Genomic DNA, 22,398 nt, shown 5'->3' on the forward strand with positions numbered 1-22,398 from the left:
TACAATGTCTTTCACGCATTCGCTCTTCACAGCCTAAAAACTAACAGGGAGCCCGTAAACCTGCGCTAGTTGATCCAGGACAGTGCCGATTCTCCCCGTTCTTGGATGAAGCATGCTGAAGAGCCGCTGTTGCGTTCTCTTCAGTGACCTCAAGGTGTTTCTGCTCGGGCCACAGGCTCCTACAAACCCCATGAGCGGACAAACGGCCAGAATCAGCCCGTTTGCCTCGGATAACAACAATACGTTACGAGCCCACCGGCTCCGGCACTGGAGTACCCCGTCCACAGAGGACGCTGAGACGGCTGCAGACGGACCCTGGACCGGCGCCGCGGCGGAAGAGCTCCCCAAGGACCGGTGGGATGACAGATTCTCCTTCATCAGCTATGCAGAAGGAACCCCGGTGTGCAGGATATGCTTCCAGGGGCCGGAACAGGTAGAAACCAGCACTATAAAGTAAACCAATGCATATGATAAACGTGACCCTGGAGCACTAAAGCAGTCATAAGTAGCACAGGTATATTTGTAGCAACAGCCAACAATGGGTCAAAATTAATGATTTTTCTTTTATGCCAAAAACAATTAGGATATCAAGTAAAGATCATGTTCCATGAAGATATTTAGGACATTTCCTACCGTAAATATATCAAAACTTAATTTTTGATTACTAATGTGCATTGCTAAGAACTTCATTTGGACAACTTTAAAGGTGATTTTCTCAATATTTTGATTGTTTGCACCCTCAGATTCCAGATTTCTATCCTAACAAACCATACATAAATGGGAAGCTTGTTTATTCAACTCTCAGATGATGTATAAATCTCAATTTCAAAAAATTTACCCAGGGTCACAAATGAGGTCATAAACCATATAGCCTACTTAAACGTTTTAATTTGGTTCCATGAAACTTATTTATGTGTTAACTACACAATTATATTGAGTAAAGGAACAACTCATCAATTTGTAGTCCTATCCATCTTTTAAAGTAACAGTGGGCATGCCATTTGTAACCTGAATGTGCAAGATTTCCGGTGTCATTTAATCCGGTGTTATTTTACCTGTACAAAAACAGTCCTTTATGCTGCTTGATATAGCAAATTGTTATCTTGTCATATTATTTTAATTTATTACCGCATTCATAAACAAGTTTTACCCTTGACCAACGCTATTCTTCTAGCCATTAATACATTGGAAGTCTCGCATATTCACAGAAAAATTGCTTACTTCCACGTTGTAAAATAAAGTGGATATAACCATGAAAATAAAATAAAACAAATAAGCAGCCTTTTTTGTTGGTATTTTGGGTTTTTGTAGCAAGTTTCCATTTTTGCAGAAAATTATGAACTTCGGAAAAACAAATATTATTGGTGTTCCTTTTACAAAAATAGGCTCCTATTGAAGTCTTTCTACTTCAAAAACCTCCTTAAAATGTAAATTCTAATTAAATATTAATGAGCTAAAGCCAATTGGCCACTCCCCCAAGCACAATCAGATAAAATTTATGGTGTACTCTAGTAGTTTGACATAAAATAATCTATGTTAAAAGTACATTATTATTTAGTAAAATTGAAAAAAAAATTTTTTTTTTAATTAATCAGTGCAATTTGCACAAAAATCATTTTCAAGATTTAAAACATTCAAGATAACGAAGCTCTCAGTTGGCTGAATGATCAAACTTTAATGCCAGTGAAAGTTTTAAACAGGATTCTCATACCTTTGACCAATGAATTTCAATAACACGTTTTAATGATTTATTATATTTATTTTTAATTAAATCATTTATTTTTTCCAATTTAATTTCAATGACTTACCCGGTTGTAATTTTATAGATACATTTTTATCCGTGCATAACTAAAAGCTCTTATTCTCTACTCTCCAGAAATGTTTATGACTTTTAAAGATTTTATTCATTTCCATAAATCCTGTTTGAATTAACCTCATTATTTTAAGGTCACGGCCCTGCAAATGGCAACGGAGTATTTACTTTTCGTAATGCGCCTTGTTTTAGCAGGATAACTGAGCAGGCCTCATAAATTATTCATGATGATATGCAAATTGTTTCCACTTCAAAAACCTTGCACCGTCTTCACCCAAAGGGAAGGTGATTCACCAGAATTTACAACAGAACAACATTTATTTCACACTTGTTTCACGGATACATTTGAGCTTGGGCCAAGTCAGAGTAAATGAAAAACTCTGTGTGATATAGCAGTGAGTGAGTTGATAAACCGTGCTAAATAACTCCCATGTTACCTGAGATGATCCTCACCTGCACTGAAAGAAGGAAACCTGAGGCGAGTCGACAGAGAGGGATCGACTTTCCTCCTCAGGGGGTTATAAGCAAAGAGCAAATACCTTTAAACACTAGTTACAGAGTAGACCGGTGCTAGTTTTCACACAACTATAAGATACATTGTAAAAAAAAGATTTTTCAAAGTTGTAAACAAAGTACATTTTACAAGAAAATATAATTTCACATAACTTGGTGCTTAATTGTGAAATTTACTTGCAATTTCTGAGTGAAAATTGTTTCCAAGTAAATACACCAATTTTATTAATGTAGAGGATAGATTTCATAATTTATTTGACATAAAACAATTTTCACTCATAAATTGCTTTTAAATTGCACAAATAATTACAAAGAAACAGCAAGTAATGCAAAAACGTTTTTAAGTAGAAACACTGAAATAGTACTTTCTTGTTAAACATACACCAATTATTTCTTTTATTTACAATTTCGAAAAATAATTTCACTGAAAAAAAAAACGGTGTAGAAAGTTTTCACTCAGAAATTGCTAGTAAATGTCACAAGTATTAAAAAAAGAAATACAAGTAACACATTAAATTAAACATATATCAAGGAAAAAAACTTATATTTTACTGTAACTAATTCTATTTGTACTCCAATACATTTTATTTACAACTTTGAAAAATAATTTTTTACAGTGTATATTAAAATTTGCTTTTCTAAAGCTCAAAATACGCTTTCTAATGTCACATTTCCACTGTAATGGGGCACGTTGTCACAGTGGAAACATACCGTTAGAAAGCTTATTTTATGCATTTAACAAAAGGTCAAAGTGTGTTAAATGAACTGCATCTCTTTTTCCTTGACAATAACAGCAGAAATGTTCAGCATCTGTGTTTATGAATCAGAGAAAGCTCCTCCGAGGCACTTAGTGTTTTTAATAACCGCTCCATAATGACACAATTTGAATTCAGATTGAAACAAACCCATTGTGCTCACACAATTATAAGATTGCTGCCCCAAAGCGAGCAGCGTGATGTCTTGGAGAAGCTCTGCTGTAAGTGTAAAGAGCAGAAATGTGAGCGCAGGAGAACCCGAGGGGCTGATTTCAGATGATTGTTCCAGTTAGACAGTGATCAGATCTTCTCTCTTGTGCTTTTTGTGCGCCGAGATGAAGCAGAACTGATGTCTTACAGATACTACATGATGGAAAGACGTGTCTAGATGAAGGGCAGAGCTTTGATTTTCTGTCTTTTGTTGCTGTCTGATTGATTCATGCCTGTTTTCTGCTGATTCAGCAGGCTGTAGTTCAATGGCGCTGTGAAAACATCCTGTTTAAATGTGTAACACTGAGTAATAGCACTCGGTAATGTTCTGCTGCATCTCTCAGACGTCTTTGACTGGTGTTTTGTTTCAAAATGTAATTATTGTTCTTGAAGTATCAGGTCACATTGCATTAACTAGACATCTCTGTCTTCACAAATGCATCTCGACTAGATCTGGAAAGCACAAGAAATGACTTCTGGTTCAATGCAAGTTCAGCTCTAAAGCATTTACAGTTTGCTTCAAAAGATTTAAACATCATACTGTAGATGTTCAATTTGAAATAGTGTAGTTATTAGTACCTTGTCTGTGTAAACCTTTACCTCAAACCTCAATGTCACGATAACAAAACGCTAATACACTGTTTTGTACTGGAAAAGGACAAAAGAGATTCTTAAATGTAGATAGATTTACTTGAAGTCTTGTCTTTTGAAAAATGTACCAAATTTAAAGGAATCGTTCAACCAAAATGAAAATTTACTGAAAATGTACATGTCAAGGCATCCAAGATGTGGATGAATTTGTTTCTTCATCAGATTTGGAGAAATGTAGCATTGCATCAGCAAAGGATCCTCTGGGTGCCGTCAGAATGAGAGTCCAAACAGCTGATAAAAACATCACAATAATCCACACCACTCCAGTCCATCAGTTAACGTCTTGAGAAGCCAGAAGCTGCATGTTTATAAGATGCAAATAAATCATTAAGCAAAATCTGTACAGATCAAAAAACAAACATGTTGGTGGATTTTAATGTGAGAGCCAACAGGAGATGACTTTTTCACTGGAGGAAGCGTTAATACAGATTATGTATTTTAGCCAGAAGAAACGATTTACATTTAAATCGTCTTCATGATGGATTTGTTTCTTACAAATACACAGGTTTTCACCTCTTAAGACATTAATTGCTGGACTGGAGTGCTGTGGATTATTGTGATGTTTTTTGTTCAGTTGTTTGGACTCTAAAAACCTTTTGATACTTTTTTTCAGAAAACAAAATGTAAAATCTTAAGTCATTTTGCTTTTAGGTAAAAGTATCAGATGTTTGTGCTTGAAAACAAGACAAAAATACTGAAGAAAAAAGCATTTTTGAAGTGTAAAGCCAGTAATGTTTACAATATGCATGAGGATAGAGACTGCTTACATTCAGCAAACCAGTGAGGTCTATAATACCTGGAAAGTGCGATCCATTAGCTTTCTTATTTTGTAGTTTTTTGGTTGGCATATGATCCCTCAGAAGTGTGCAACCAGCTGCTGCTCTTTTTTTTAATGTAGTTTCAGCATCTTCCAGCACCTCATCAGACGTTCATGCATCTAGAAAGTAGCCTCACTTTGGAAAGAACAATGCAGACACTTTAAGTGTCAAAATAAATACAAGTTTTTACTAAATAATTAATGTACAAAACACAAGCTTTACATTTCTGCTTTTTGAAACCCTCTGGAAAACTGGCTTTGTGCATTACTGTAACGGTGAGTTTTGCTTCTTTTTTTTTTTTTAAATATGACTTGTGTTGAACCCAGAAAATTGCTTTCATCTAGTGAAGTGATCAAGTAGTGAAGCTTCTCTGCTGTTTCACCTCAGCTTTGTAGACCTGCAGAGACACAGATTCAGATGAGAGAGAATCAGTCTGCTGTTGAGATCCCTGTAGTATTACGTGCCTCACGCACGCTCGTACCCCAGAGAGCCTCAGCTTGAGCATCTGTACTGCCATTTTAGCAGACGAAGAGATTTATGAGGAAGCCAGGGAAGAGTTTAGCTGTGTTTGAGAAGCAGAGAAACATGTTGAGTGTTCTTCCTTCATTTACAACAACAACAAGTGTTCATGACAAATTGTAGAAACAGTTAGATAGATACAGTCACAGTCCAAAAATGAAAATGCTGAAAGTCTACTAATCCCTGGCCATCCAAGATGTAGATGAGTTTGTTCTTCATGGGAACAGATTTGGAGAAATGTAGCATTGCATCATCAATGGATGCTCTGCAGTGAATGGGTGCCGTCAGAACGAGAGTCCAAACAGCTGATACAAACATCACAATAATCCACACCACTCCAGTCCATCAGTTAATGTCTTCAGAAGACAAAAGAAACAAATCCATCATTAAAACATTTTTGACTTCAAACCAGTGTTTCCGACTAAATTATGAGTCCATTATCCATAACGCTTTCTCCAGTGAAAAGGTTGTCTGGTCTGAATCAGGAGAGAAATCTGCACACTGTTAACAAGCCAAAAACAGTCCAAAAGCTCTAATCAAATATGTGGGTGGATGTTGATGTGAGAGACAACAGGAGATGGACTTTATTACTGGAGGAAGCATTATTATAGCCTTAATGATGGATTTGTTTCTTACAAACATGCAGCTTTTCACAAGATGTTAATTGATGGACTGGAGTGGTGTGGATTATTGTGATGTTTTTATCAGCTGTTTGGACTCTCATTCTGACGGCACCCATTCACTGCAGAGCATCCACTGGTGAGCAATCCACATTTCTCATCTACATCTTGGATGGCCTGAGAGTGAGGACATTTTAAGCCAATTTTCAATTTTGGGTGAGCTATTCCTTTAAGGCACTACAACAAAAAATACAAGGACCAAAATCCCATTTTTGTAATTTTAGTCCACGCATACGGTTGATTGATGAAATAAAGAGCTTCAGAAGCAGCATGAAGACAAACGGCCAGCACAGTTCTTCTGGATGCCTTTATGGCTGCACCGGATAAGGACGCATTATTTTGCATGCCGTAATCCTGTGGAGGCACGGCTCTGTGCATTCACAATAACACAGGTCTACACTCCACTTCTCTGCCACGTTACATTCACATCACACTGAATGGAGGCCCAAATACTCAATGTCCCTCCAGCAAGCCAATGATGGAAAATGCTATTTCAGAACAGCTTACGGCTGCGCTTATGTGCCACCTTTTGTTGTTCGGTACATTCGTGCATCATTAAGAGTCAAAGGCAGCCCCTTTCCTGGCATATATTTTGTTATTTACGACAGATTCAATTCATTTTGCCTCTTTAGAGCAGCGGGAATGTTGCTGAAAAGTGGAAGTGGTTTGTAAACCTGAGTGCCGGGCTTTCAAAGGGCCTGTAATAAGTATAAATGTGAAGGACGCACATAGTTCAGGTTTCTTTGTTGCTGTTATGTAGAGTTTTCCTTTTATTTCACGAAAACCAGCATTTAATCTAGACAAGGTATGGCAAACTAGATATTTTTACAATTTGGTGTTTGCATGTGGAAAAGTTGTTTCTATAGCTTGCATCAACTCAGGACACGAAATCTGGTCTAATCCTGATGTTTTAATTCACATGGAACCTAATAAGGACTCAGTCTGACACATTTAGTAAAATGACCTACTTACCATCAATCGGGAAAGTAGGTCTGATATGGATATCTCCATATGGATTACTGCACTCGGCACTTTCTGTGAACAGAGTACTAATGATCAGTGCAAAAACCAGCTTAACCTTCAAATGTTCATCATCAGCCACAAGAGGTCAAACTACAGTAAATATTGTTTATTTTATATACTATATATATATATATATAGTGTAAAAATTTATATATACGTATATTTACAATATATAATTCAATATATAAATTAAATACATATAATAAAAACCATTAAAAAAAATATGTATCTACAATGTATATACTATTTTTTAATATTTATATACACACAATTTTATAAATACATAAGTAAAAGTATTAGTAGTAATCACAGGCTAATTTCATTTTAGTTGATTATAGATAATTAAACATCTAATAGTTCTCTTAAAAAAATGTAAATTATAAAATAACTTATAATTTTTGCTTCATGAAACGTAATGGGACACCAGACTTTGGAAAGTCTAGAGCAGTTCAAATGCAACTTTCAACCTGCCTCTAAATAGACATAAAAATGCAGCTTTTATCAAACAAGCTAAAGCGCGTCACATTTCTGACAGGAGTGGCTGTTTTTAATCTTGCCAGATAATTTAATTTAAAGAGTGTCAATCAGTGACACGGTTTCTCTCTTTCTTTGAAGTCTAGCTGAGAATCCCCCTCGAGTCTCCCTCCACCCGGCACCGTCTCAGATGTTTATTTATTTCTGAGTCATACTTATTCATAATTCAGAGCGGCACACGCCTGACACAGTTTTAGAGGGGAGTTACAATCTGACTAAGGTACTTTGGGTTCTGCAGACCCGTGCCGCACACTAACCATGACATGCTTTTTCAAGCTAAATGGCTGTTTCTCACAGGAATGCATTAGAGCCGCCAACCTTTCTGATATGAAGTGCCATTTTTTTTCTTATTTGATCACGCTTTCAGCTGCTCTCGGATCTGTTTAACACATCTGAATGTGTTTAAATACATTTTGTAGATTTATATCAAGTCTAAAGCTGCATAACTCAAATGAAACATTAAAAATGACCATTTTTAATGCTCTTCTGCAGCTCTCTTGTAAGTTCAATCCTTCTTTAATGAAAGAAATATTACTACTCTGAAGTTGGATATATATAGTACATTCATATAGTAATCACATACAGTACACTCATGTAAAGCCATCTAGTGTACAGTATCACTTTACAATAAGGTTCATTAGTTCACATTAGTAAACATGAACTAAGAATGAACAATACTTCTACAACATTTATTAATCTTAATGTTCATTTCAGTATTTACTAATGCATTATTAAAATCACGAGTTTTGTTTTTTTAACATTAGTTAATGCCCTATGAACTAACATGAACAATTCTATTTTTATTATCTAACATTAACAAATATTAATAAATAGTGTAATAAATGTATTGTTAATTGTTTGTTCATGTTACTTAATACATTAACTAATGTTAACAAATGTCACCTTATTGTAAAGTGTTACCTAGTATACTATACAATATATAACATTGTATACATTCAACTATGAGTACTATATGAATGTAATATATATCCAACTTTAATTAGTAATATTTATTTCATTAAAGATGGGTTGAACTTGTTAAAGTTGTACATATATGCACATTATACATTACATTACACATTATAAGGAACCATTTTTGAATGCTCTGCTCTACAACAACTCAAATAAGTTCAACCATTCTTTAATGAAATAAATATTACTAATTAAACTAATTACTACATTACTAATTATATATATATATATACACACACACACACACACACACACACACACGCACACTGTATATACACAGTGCTTTTGCCCCCTTCCTGGGTTTTTTTCCCCATTTTTTTGCATATTTGTCAAACTTGAATGATTCAGATCATCAAACTATTTTAACAAAGATAACCCGAGTAAATACAAAATGCAGTTTTGAAATAATGATTTCATTAATTAAGGTAAAAAAGCTGTCCAAACCTGCCTGGCACTACGTTAAAAAGTAATTGCCCCCTAAATCTAACAACTGGTTGTGCCACCCTTTGCAGAAACAACTGCAATCAAGTGTTTGCGATAACTGGCAATGAGTCTTTCACATCGCTGTGGAGGAATTTTGGCCCACTCTTCTTTGCAGAATTGTTTTAATTCAGCCTCATTGGAGGGTTTTCGAGCATGAATGGACTGTTTAAGTCATGCCACAGCATCTCAATCGGATTTACATCTCAAAAAATTAGAATATCATGAATTTTTTTTTTTTTGTCACTCATTTCAGAAAGTGAAACCCATATATTATATAGATTCTTTACACAAAGAGTGAAATATTTCAAGCCTTTATTTCTTGAAATTTTGATGATTATGGCTTACAGATAATGAAAACCCAAAATTCAGTGTCTCAGAAAATTAGAATATTACATAAGATCAATAAAAAAAAAGGATATTTTAAACAGAAATGTCAGGCTTCTGAAAGGTATGTTCATTTCTATGAACTCAATACTTGTTAGGGCCTCCTTTTGCATGAATTACTGCATCAATGCGGCGTGGCATGGAGGCAATCAGCCTGTGGCACTGCTCAGGTGTAATGGAAGCCCAGGTTGCTTTGATAGCGGCCTTCAGGTCATCTGCATTGTTGGGTCTGGTGTCTCTCATCTTCCTCTTGACAATACCCTATAGATTCTCTACAGGGTTCAGGTCAGGCGAGTTTGCTGGCCAATCAAGCGCAGTAACACCACGGCCATTGAACCAGCTTTTGGTACCTTTGGCAGTGTGGGCAGGTGCCAAGTCCTGCTGGAAAATGAAATCAGCATCTCCATAAAGCTTGTCAGCAGAAGGAAGCATAAAGTGCTTAAAATCTCCTGGTACGGCTGCGTTGACTGTGGACTTGATAAAACACAGTGGACCAACACCAGCAGATGACATGGCAGCCCAAATCATCTCTGACTGTGGAAACTTCAGACTGGACTTCAAGCAACATGGATTCTGTGCCTCTCCACTCTTCCTCCTGACTCTGGGACCTTGATTTCCAAATGAAATGCAAAATTTACTTTCATCTGAAAAGAAGACTTTGGACCACTGAGCAACAGTCCAGTTCTTTTTCTCCACAGCCCAGGTAAGATGCTTCTGATGTTGTCTCTGGTTCAGAAGTGGCTTGGTAGCCCTTTTCCTGAAGACGTCTGAGCGTGGAGACTCTTGATCCACTGACTCCAGCTTCAGTCCACTCCTTGTGAAGCTCTCCCAAGTGTTTGAATCAGCTTTGCTTGACAGTATTCTCAAGCTTGCGGTCTGTTGCTTGTGTACCTTTTCCTACCAAAATTCTTCCTTCCAGTCAACTTTGCATTTAATATGCTTTGATACAGCACTCTGTAAACAGCCACAGCTTTCAGTAATGACCCTCTGTGACTTACCCTCTTTGTGGAGGGCGTCAATGTTCGACTTCTGGATCGTTGCCAAGTCAGCAGTCTTCTCCATTATTGTGGTTTCAAAGAACAAGAGATACCCGGAATTAATATTGTAGAGATGGTCATTAATTGAAACTCAAACGTAAATATTCTAATATTTTGAGATACTGATTTTTGATTTTCATGAGCTGTAAGCTCTAATCATCAAAATTAAAACAAAAAACTTTTGAAATGTTTTACTTTACATGTAATGAATCTAAAATATATGAAAGTTTCACTTTTTGAAATAAGTTCCAAAAAAAATATTCATGATATTCAAATTTTTTGAGATGTACCTGTAAGTCCAGACTTTGACTTGGCCACTCCAAAACCTTAATTTTGTTTTTCTTCAGCCATTCAGAGGTGGACTTGCTGGTGTGTTTGGGATCATTGTCCTGCTGCATATCCCAATGCAAAGCAGCCCCAGACCATCACACTACCACCACCATGTTTGACTGTTGGTATGATGTTCTATTTATGAAATGCTGTGTTGGTTTTACGCCAGATGTAACGGGACACAAAAAGTTAAACTTTTGTCTCATCAGCCCACAGAATATTTGCCCAAACGTCTTGGAGATAATCAAGATATATTTTGGCAAATGTGAGACGAGCCTTATGGTAGGCTTGCCACTCCTGGGAAGGTTCACCACTGTTCCAAGTTTTCTCCATTTGAGGATAATGGCTCTGACCGTGGTTCGCTGGAGTCCCAAAGCCTTAGAAATGGCTTTATAACCCTTTCCAGACTGATACATGTCAACTATTTTGTTTCTCATCTGTTCTTAAATTTCTTTAGATTGCGGCATGATGTGTTGCTCTTTAAGCATGCTTCACTTTGTCAGACAGCTTCTATTTAAGTGATCTCTTGATTCAACAGGTCTGGCAATAATCAGGCTTGGGTTTGGCTAGTGAAATTTAACTCAGCTTTCTAAAATAATGTGGTTAATCACAGCTCTTTCATGATTTAACAGAAGGGGGAAATTAATTTTTCACGTAGCCCAGGTAGATTTGGGCAGCTTTTTTCCCTTAATAAAATAAAATATAATTTAAAAACTGCATTTTGTATTTACTTGCATTATCTTTGTGTAATATTAAAATGTGTTTGAAGATCTGAATCTTTTAAATATGACAAATATGCAAAAAAAATTAAAAAAACAAACAAAAAAAAAAAACAGGAAGGGGCAAAGACCTTTTCAAAGCAAATGTTGGCTGCATGATTGTTTATATTTTGAAAAAATGTAAACTATTGTATTGCGTTGCTCTATAAAGTTGGATATACATCACACTTTCTCTCATTATGCTGTTATCACCAAATCTTGGATTCAATCTTTTTTTCAACTTGTTTTCTTTCAATTTGCTGGAGTACAACATGAGGGACAGAATAGCTGACACTGTCCAAAAGAGAGTGACGCCACTTCATTAACAATGAATTCAGATCGCTTCGGTTCACATTACATGCATTTACTGAACGTTTGGTTGTCACTACTACGAAATGAACAGCATTAAACTCTTTATCTGCAGTGTGGCTCTCGGTGGAGAAAGTGAAACAGATTGTCACAGTTGTAATGGCCGTCTGATTTGTGCCCTGAGAAGACGGAGGTGGATTAGGCTGCAGGTTTGGACGTGCTCCCCGTCTCCTCCTGTGCCGTCCTCCTCCCATTGGCTGTTCCTGCTCTCCTCATACTGTCCGGCCAACTCGCTCCCACTAAGTCCATCTGCAGACAGGCCTGTGTCTGTACCAACACTCCCTTTCTATTTCCTCTCGACGCTGTGACGGAGGTAGCGCTCTTCTTGGCTGAAGGAGCAACGGGGTCGTGTTTATGTAATACTCACGTTAAGTTGAGCTCGAGGCGGCTTTTACTGAGAGCTCCACTCAAGAAGCACGGATGAGATTTCTTGACTATTTTGATTGTTTGTCCCAGACAGCAATGAGATTAATGGAGAATTTTAGGTCTTCTCAGATGTTTCTCCTGAGGAAAAACCAGAAATCTCATGCTATTCCTCCAGAGATCTTGAGACAATGTCTCAAACTGTGTTCAGATTTGGCAAGACACCAAAGTCTGCTTTAAAAAGTCAGAGATCTCAATTTAAACTCAAATATTTCTCATAAATGTATCCAAAGATCAAATAATCTGAGCTGCTATCCATTATATGCTATTTTTCCCAACTTTATGGGTAATAAAGTTAATACTTTAAAGAAACAGATGTCAGCTGTCTCAATATGAACTCAAACATTTCTCATCAAATGTTGCTATCCTCATTCGGTGAGAGCTACTGGCTCATTTGTCTATAAATTTCAGAGATGAAGTTAATACTTTACTGAAACTTGTCTGAGGACTCCATTAAGTCTCTTGAGCTCTAAAAGATCAACCAATGAGCAATAACATTTTCCTCTAGGAGACAGAGGAAAGAATGAGATCTCATTTGTTTCTCTTCGACAGCAAAGAGATTATTGGAGACCAAATTGAGTCTCCTGCTTATCAGATGTTTCTCCTGAGGAAAAAGACCCCAGTAATCTCAATATAGTCTCAAACGGTGCTCAGATTTACCATAATACCAAAGTCTGCAATCAAAAATCAGAAATCTCAATATGAGCACAAATATTTCTCATCAAATCTTCTAAGGCCATGCTATTGTCATCAGTTTTAAAGTTCATTGTATGCTCAGAGGTTGCTCATTCATTGCTCAGGAGACAAAATGGAGTGTCCAGACATGTTTTATTCAAGTATCAACTTTGTCTCAGATGCTTCTCTGAAGAGTCAATACAAATATTTGTCAATTTGTGTCGATTTGCATATCTCCTAATTACAGGGAGACACTGCAGGCAAAAACACTGTTTGTACATGCACCTGTCAAGCTTGAGATTTTGGGCTGTTTTTTCAGACTAGTGGAAAGAAAACATCCAGAAGACACTGTTAAGTGTTTCTTTTATAGCACTTTATTTATCTGTGTCAATAGATTTCAATTACAATACATATTTTTAAAGGCCCTTTTGTCAAAATGAGTTTTTTCTCCTACACTGAGCCATAAATCTCCACTTCAGTAGCACTTACACACACATTTTTTATTCCTGTCTATATCCTGAAGGTTTCAGAGGGATTTGTTCATATATAATTTGTTTGATTATATACATTTTATTCCCCCCCAAAATTGTGGAAAATATATTGTTTTCTGTCTGTTCTAAGTATTTTCTGAATTATGGAGTGACAAAAATGAGATACCCAAAATGAAACAAAATTACCCCCCCCCCCCCAAATTTTGAAACTGACTTCATCAGGTGTTCCAATTTTTGTTCTAGAAATGAATGCAAATTAGTGCATATTTAATTAAATAATGCCTCATTTGCATATTTAAACCTAACATTTTAGAAAACTTGTAATACAAAAAATGTTGGCAATTATCAGTGTAATCAATCAACTGGGTAAATAAGGCGATAACTATTAGTTTTTTTTTATCCTGTTCACCTGCAGTGTCTTTTAAGTTGATAAATGAAACATAACTGAGAGACTCCATTATGTATCCTGAGCTTTGAATGAGCAAACTCTGAGCAATAACACCCAGAGCATTAATGCATCAGTTTAACCTCAGCTGATCTGATCTGTGTTTTCGGGTTTGGACATGAGAAACGGTTTTGAAACGTTTAACTCGCACTCTGTGCTCGAAGGTGAGCGCTCACACTGCGCCGCACCTGTTCCTGTGTCTGCTCCTCAGTTACACCTCACAGACACGTCTACATCCATCCGCTTTCCATTAACGCTGTCATCTACACGCAGCACAGCAGAATATTACACACACAACACTCACAACAGCACAGTCCAGGAGCAAATATACTACACTACACACACTAGAGGCTCTGGTCCAAAACACAGAGAGCTGCCTACTGACAAAAACCAGATTCAACCAGCCTAAATTGGTTTGCCGGGATAGTGTTGCTTAACTTATGCCAGAATACTCCAATAAGCATACATACAGACATACATTAATATTGAGCAGAACAGTCCATTTATAATGAGACTGAATAGTATTATCGTAGTGAATTATTTATTTATTTTTATAAAAAATAAATCAAATAAACAAGCGGTGCATAGAAATTGTTCAGTGACAAAAGCACTTTTCCAAGCATTAAATCCCATCCCAACACAACAATCTCAAATGCAGACGAGAAATAAAATAAATAAATACAGCGATTTCATAAAAAAAAATGAAAAGTACATTAAAATATTTCAAAAAATTATATTATACTTATATGCTAATTTTGTGCTTCAAGATTTGGTTTCTTATTTTTTATTATTATCATCATTTTAGTTGTGCTTCTTCATATCTTTCAGGATCCTTTGAATAGAAATGGATTTCTTAAAAGAAAAAGAAAAGTTAGTTTACTGTGATTCTCAGAGCTTCTGATGATCCAGTAAGCAGCAGTTTACCGTATATAGTGCAATTAAAACGCCACTCTGAATGAATGTTGGACTTTAGTTCTTTTTTTCTATTTAATATTCATACAGTGTCCATGAGGAAGATAAATTATTTTTTCTGAAATTGTCAATTCACACACTTCATTTTTCATTATGCCCAAACTGTCTTCTAAAAACCAAGATAAAACATTGAATAAGTGCTTGTTTTTGGAAAAAGTGTAGAGAACAAAAGCTTTTTAAAAATACGTTTACAGCAAACAAAAGAAATAAGTAACACCACAATTAACCCTATAAAGTCTACTTTGTCATATTTGATGCATGAATTTCTAAGACATGTTATTGGAGATATAGAGTGACAACTGATGTTTATATGCATTTTGAGTAGTCTGTTATAAAGATCTTATTGATTTACATTACAAACATAAGAATTTCATCACTTTTTGGTCATATAAATATCAGCATCTGCACCAAATTGCATATTTTTGCTTAAATATGCCTCTGAAGAAATATGAGGTGATTTTCCCTCCTCAAATATGAGCTCCAACTTGTGTGTGTTTCAGGGTGAGCTGCTGAGCCCGTGTCGCTGCAGCGGCTCCGTTCGAAGCACTCATCAGCCGTGTCTCATCAAGTGGATCAGTGAGAGAGGCTCGTGGACCTGTGAACTCTGCTACTACAAGTATCAGGTGATCGCCATCAGCACCAAGAACCCGCTGCAGGTACAACTCCTCAAACCAAGCCGAGATGCAACATTAGGAATTTAAATATTCTATTAATAATTCTTTTACTTTTGAGGAAGATCCCTTTAATGTGTGCTAAGCACATACTACCATTCAAAAGTCACCAGGCCTACATTTATTTGATCAAAACTACAATAAAAACAGTAATAATGTGAAATATTATTACAATTCGGAAAAGTTATTTTATATTTGAATGTATTTTAAAAATCTAATTTATTTCTGTGATCAAAGCTGAATTTTCAGCATCATTACTGCAGTCTTCAGTGTCACATGATCTTCAGAAATCATTCTAATATACTGATTTACTGCTCAACAAACATTTCTGATTATTATCAATGTTGAAAACAGCTGTGCTGTGTAATATTTTTGCCGAAAATGGTAATATATTTCATTTCAGGATTCCTTGATGAGTAGAAACATTAAAAGAACAGCATTTATTTGAAATAGAAATATTTTGTTACATTATAAATGTCTTTACTGTCACTTTTGATCAATTTAATGCATCGTAGCTGAAAAAAGGTATTAAATAATTGACTGAACACAAACTTTTGAATGGTAGTGCACTAAACAAAATCAATAGTGCATGTAATAGTGGTCGTACTATATATTTTTTAACTGAAGTGCCCTGAAAAAACCTGCTCTCTCTGTCTCTTTTGTGTTTTAATGAAGTGGCAAGCGATTTCGCTCACCGTCATAGAGAAGGTCCAGATAGCGGCGGCGATCTTGGGTTCGCTCTTCCTCATCGCCAGTATCTCGTGGCTGGTGTGGTCGTCTCTCAGCCCTTCGGCCAAGTGGCAACGGCAAGACTTGCTCTTCCAGATCTGTTACGGGATGTACGGCTTCATGGATGTCGTCTGTATCGGTATGTACAGTTTGTTTGGGGTCAGAGGTTAAGTTAGGTTCATTGTATGTTCAGTCAGAATGAGTCTTTTATGTCATTTTCTTTACTGCTTGTTTTACTGGGAAAGAAAGTTTACATTCTGAAAGTTACAGTATGTTTTCTTAATACAATGAATACATTTAAGTTCACAGAAAAGTTCTTCAGAGAAATCCACAGAAAGTATGTGTGTTTAAAAGCAGAAATCCTTGACATACTGTGTCTGTAATGAATTGCATTTAATCACAAAAACCCAACATACCTCAAATGATCTTCTGTGCTTCACAATGCAGTGACCATGAGTCCAACGCAGCAGGATTCAAATCTAAGGGGAAAATATGCATAATATGAAAAAAATCATATTATGCATGAATATGTAATACCAACTAGTTAATGTTAACTACTTCCATTTCAATGACGGACTCACATCAGGTTTATTATTATTCACTAAAACCATAAAATATAATTTTGGTACTTAAAACCAAATAAAACTAAATAACAAAAGTACTAAAATAACTGAAACTAAACTAAGATTAATAATAATAAAAAAAAAACCTATATAGACATTATTTCATAAATATGATAAAAACACCAAAATTAAAAAAATTGTTAAAGAAAATATATAAAAATTTAATTCAAAATATTAACAAAAACTGTAATATTATATCAATGATACTAACATAACACGGACTCACATGAATGACTATAAAGCATCACCGAAAATTAGAAATAACTCTCCTCACAGATTTGATGAAATACTAACTCATTTAGTCACACAAACACATATATATGAGCGTAAACAGAAAAATCTAAAGAATCTTTTAATAAATGATTCGGTTTGTGTGTCTTTGTGCAAACGGCTATTAAAACATGTGACACAGAAGGAGAGATTGTTTGTGTCACATTCAGTCTCAGTCATTATAGCTGAATACTGGATCTAAAGCAGTAGTTCCCTAAGGAAGGGAAACAAATTCTGAAAGATTACTGGAATATTTTACAAGAAAATACTCCAGTCCAGCAATTAACATCTTGTGAAGCCAAAACTGTGTTTGTAAGAAACAATTTTTTTTTACTTTAAACCGTTAAACCATCTAGCTTGAATGTGAGTCCATAATAACGTTCCTCTGGTGAAAAAGTGTTCTGGTCTGAATCAGGAGAAAAATCTGCACAGATCAAGCACCGTTTACAAGCCAAAACAGTCAAAATAAAGTTAGTAAAGAGGTCAGGAGGAGTCATCAACCTTCTGCACAGGACATATGAGGACACAAACATCTCAGAGCACTGGACAAACACACAGAGAGAAAGAGCTTCAAGTAATGAGGAACCAGAACAGACACAGCCGTCTACCTCCATTAATATTACCTCCAGTCTAAACTTAGATGGAAACAGGCATAAATCAGAGAAAAACTCCAGGAGCTTGGATTAGTGTTTCTTCAAACAGAACCACGGATGAGATACCCAGAGCTCAACACTCATACGCCTGGATCCAGAGATTTATGAGTCATTAGTATGAAATAATACATGCGCTGGGTTCATTCTGCCATCATACTCTTACTAACGTTATACTGAGCACAGTATGCAAACAGTACTCACATCACATGCTACATTAGCTGTTATTTTAACACCTCTTTCTTGATATAAATATGTGTTTGTGGTCATGTAACAACAATGTAGCAAACTGCCACTTGAAATTTAATTGTGCATATTGCATACCGTTATATACACCTTGAAATATGCTAATATTTAATTCCAAACACAACCTTCAAGAATCATTCAGCTTTCACTGAGCAAAAACGAAAAGAATGCAATGGACTGTTGCAAAATTACTGTAGACTTAGTAGATACAGACATTTTAGAAACAGATCTTTGGCCTTATTCGTCACTAACAGAACTAGTATATAGTTATAGTATGTGGTTTTGATTTTACACCACTGCAATAATGTGCATTTTCAGTTGTCTATAGTCTTAAAGTAGTCACTTCATTGAATTTTTTTAATATCATCTTCCTGAGGTTCAATTATAATGTTAGTAAAGGTTTTTGCATTTAGATTTCACCACGAAGTATAAGACAAACAAAAAAACATTTATGACTTTTTATCTTTCAATTTTTTTCTTGCAGTTCTGAGAAGAAAGTGAAAATTGTGAAATATAAACTAATAGTATAAAGAAATAAAGAATTGCGAGATATAAACTCAGAATTGCGAAATAACTCAGTCTGAATTGCAACATATAAACTCAGAATTGCAAAATAACTCAGAATTGCAAAATAACTCAGAATTGTGATAAAACTAGAATTGTGAGATATAAACTCAGAATTGTGAGATAAAGCTCAGAATTGTGACAAACTCAGAATTTCGAGATATAAACTAGAATCGCGACATATAAACTCAGAATTGTGAGATAAAGCTCAGAATTGTGACAAACTCAGAATTTCGAGATATAAACTAGAATCGCGACATATAAACTCAGAATTGCAAAATAACTCAGAATTTCGAGATATAAACTAGAATCGCGACATATTAACTCAGAATTGAGAAATAACTCAGAATTTCGAGATATAAACTAGAATTGCGACATATTAACTCAGAATTGAGAAATAACTCAGAATTTCGAGATATAAACTAGAATTGCGACATATAAACTCAGAATTGCAAAATAACTCAGAATTTCGAGATATAAACTAGAATGGCGACATATAAACTCAGAATTGCAAAATAACTCAGAATTTCGAGATATAAACTAGAATTGCGACATATTAACTCAGAATTGAGAAATAACTCAGAATTTCGAGATATAAACTAGAATCGCGACATATAAACTCAGAATTGAGAAATAACTCAGAATTTCGAGATATAAACTAGAATCGCGACATATAAACTCAGAATTGCAAAATAACTCAGAATTTCGAGATATAAACTCAGAATTGCAAAATAACTCAGAATTTCGAGATATAAACTAGAATTGCGACATATTAACTCAGAATTGAGAAATAACTCAGAATTTCGAGATATAAACTAGAATTGCGACATATAAACTCAGAATTGCAAAATAACTCAGAATTTCGAGATATAAACTAGAATTGCGACATATAAACTCAGAATTGCAAAATAACTCAGAATTTCGAGATATAAACTAGAATTGCGACATATAAACTCAGAATTGCAAAATAACTCAGAATTTCGAGATATAAACTAGAATTGCGACATATAAACTCAGAATTGCAAAATAACTCAGAATTTCGAGATATAAACTAGAATCGCGACATATAAACTCAGAATTGCAAAATAACTCAGAATTTCGAGATATAAACTAGAATCGCGACATATTAACTCAGAATTGAGAAATAACTCAGAATTTCGAGATATAAACTAGAATTGCGACATATAAACTCAGAATTGCAAAATAACTCAGAATTTCGAGATATAAACTAGAATTGCGACATATAAACTCAGAATTGCAAAATAACTCAGAATTTCGAGATATAAACTAGAATTGCGACATATAAACTCAGAATTGCAAAATAACTCAGAATTTCGAGATATAAACTAGAATTGCGACATATAAACTCAGAATTGCAAAATAACTCAGAATTTCGAGATATAAACTAGAATCGCGACATATAAACTCAGAATTGCAAAATAACTCAGAATTTCGAGATATAAACTAGAATTGCGACATATTAACTCAGAATTGCAAAATAACTCAGAATTTCGAGATATAAACTAGAATTGTGCGATATAAACTCAGAATTGTGAGATAAAGCTCAGAATTGCAAGATATAAACCAGAATTGTGAGATATATACTCAGAATTGTGAGATAAAGCTCAGAATTGCAAAATAATTCAAAATTGCGATATAAACTAGAATTATGAGATATAAAATAGAATTGTGAGATATAAGCTCAGAATTGTGAGATATATACTTAGAATTGTGAGATAAAGCTCAGAATTGCAAAATAATTCAGAATTGCGATATAAACTAGAATTATGAGATATAAAATAGAATTGTGAGATATTAACTCAGAATTGCAAGATATAAGATAAGATTTAAAAAGACACTTTACCATTTAAGCAAGCTTCCATATAACTCAAGAAGTATTGGAATCATCAAAACGTTGCAGAAACTTACAGTAACCTGAATGAATCTCTCTTCTCCGCAGCTCTAATCGTCCACGAGGGCCCGTCCGTTTTCCGTATATTCCACCGCTGGCAGGCCGTCAATCAGCAGTGGAAAGTGTTAAACTACGACAAGAAGCGAGACAGCGAGGAGCTGAAGAATAATGAGGAGAGGGCACGTTCGCTGCTCCACCAGAGGGATCCGTCAGGAGCGGACGTCTCTCCTCCACCGTCTTCACTCATGGCTGCTGCTGGGACGCCGGCGCTCGACGGGACCGACGTCATGACAAACACAAACACCACAGCTGCAGCGCAAGACTCCTACCAGACTGACGCTCTCGCTGACGGGCCGCCTTTACCGGACCAGCACTGTCCCTATAATCTCCTGCATTTACTGAGTCATCTACGGCCGCACGAGCCACGCAGCCCAGCCAGCAACATCAGCACAAACACCACTAAACCTAGAGAAGTGGTTATGAGAGTCACCACCGTCTGACTGGAGGCCTTACGATGGGACCCTCGAACTCTTTTCAGCACAGAGACTAGAAGCACAGCCTTGGAACTGTTGGATTATTTATGACTTATAACAAACAATGTGGGTTTTTAATTGCATATTCTGAGATATAAAAAGCAGGTTGGACAGCTGATGAATTTAAAGGGACAGTTCACCCAAAAATGGACATTCTGTCATTCTTTGATGTTCCGAACATGTATGATGTCATTTTATTTCCTGAGGAACACAAAAGGAGAATTTATGAAGAATCTTAAAGCATACAACAACAACAACTGATAGTGATCAAGGTCAAGCTCCAAAAGCACCACAAAAGCATCATAAAAATGGCCTTTTATTCTGAATTTGTGTTCTACAGTAAAAATAAAATTTTTAGTATCATTGATATGCTATTATACTTTCTTTTCTGTTTGAATTTTAGTTCAAAGTTTTAAGAATTTTGTTGTGTGTTTTTGTCAACTTTATTAGTTTTTGTGTTTTTTAGTAGTTTTATTTAATTTTTAATTGTAGTTATTTTAGTACTTCAATATAAACTAAACATTCATATATTGAGTTATTTAAGAAATTCTGTATTTTTTCAATTTTGTTTTGTCATTTTTATTATTTTGAAAAATATATCTATAAATAAGTTTTAATTTAATTTCTATTTCAGTACTTAAAGTTTAACTAAATAAAAATTTAAAATGTTGCCTTGGCAACTAACTGAAATAAAATATATTTTAAAATTTTATTTTATTCCAGTTTATTCCATGTTTATTTTATTTCAGGTAACTAAATATTTTTAGTTTGTTTTAGTTTTAAATAAGGATAATAACCTTGCTTGAAACAAAAACAAAAATTTAAACTAAAATTAAAACATTTTCGTAACATAAAATAAATGTTAACTGAAATAAAATATAATATAATAAATATTAAAAAATGTTATTTCAGATAGTTGCCAAGTGAACATTTCTCACTTTAATTTAGTTTAGCTTGAAGAAGTACAATAATAACTATAACTGAAACTTAAATAATAATAAATGAAAACTATAAAGACAAAAAAAAAAACTACTAAAAATGACAAAAACACAACAAAATTACTCAAGGTTGAATTAAAATGAATAGAAATTAAAAACATTTTCAAAAAACTATAATATGATACTAAAATAACACCTTATTTTTGTTTTTGGGTGAACTATTCCTTTAAACAAACACTTGTTTTACACAATATTTACTCAAAACAAATTTTTTCATAAAAATATCTGAAAACAGAACTGCACAATCCATTGAAAAGGCTGATGGTATTTAAATGAAATGATGAATGTGTTTACAGTAACGTTACTGGCGCCGCCACAGAAACGTCAAACGGAGCCCATGACCCTTT

At 35.0% G+C, this 22,398-nt stretch overlaps 1 protein-coding gene across 1 annotated transcript; it reads left to right on the forward strand.

The window, feature by feature from the left end:
- Nucleotides 1-112: 112 nt before the first annotated feature.
- On the forward strand, nucleotides 113-21,020 carry LOC306876929 (E3 ubiquitin-protein ligase MARCHF4-like; the record flags this gene model as incomplete). The annotated part of the gene is made up of 4 exons (XM_079428383.1): nucleotides 113-433; nucleotides 15,356-15,511; nucleotides 16,202-16,394; nucleotides 20,569-21,020. 4 exons carry the CDS (start codon nucleotides 113-115, stop codon nucleotides 21,018-21,020), a joined length of 1,122 nt encoding a protein of 373 aa, XP_079284509.1.
- Between the last annotated feature and the right edge of the window lie 1,378 nt (nucleotides 21,021-22,398).

This window comes from Barbus barbus, assembly GCF_936440315.1.
Source record: "Barbus barbus genome assembly, chromosome: 11".
In the NCBI taxonomy this organism is placed as follows: Eukaryota; Metazoa; Chordata; class Actinopteri; order Cypriniformes; family Cyprinidae; genus Barbus; species Barbus barbus.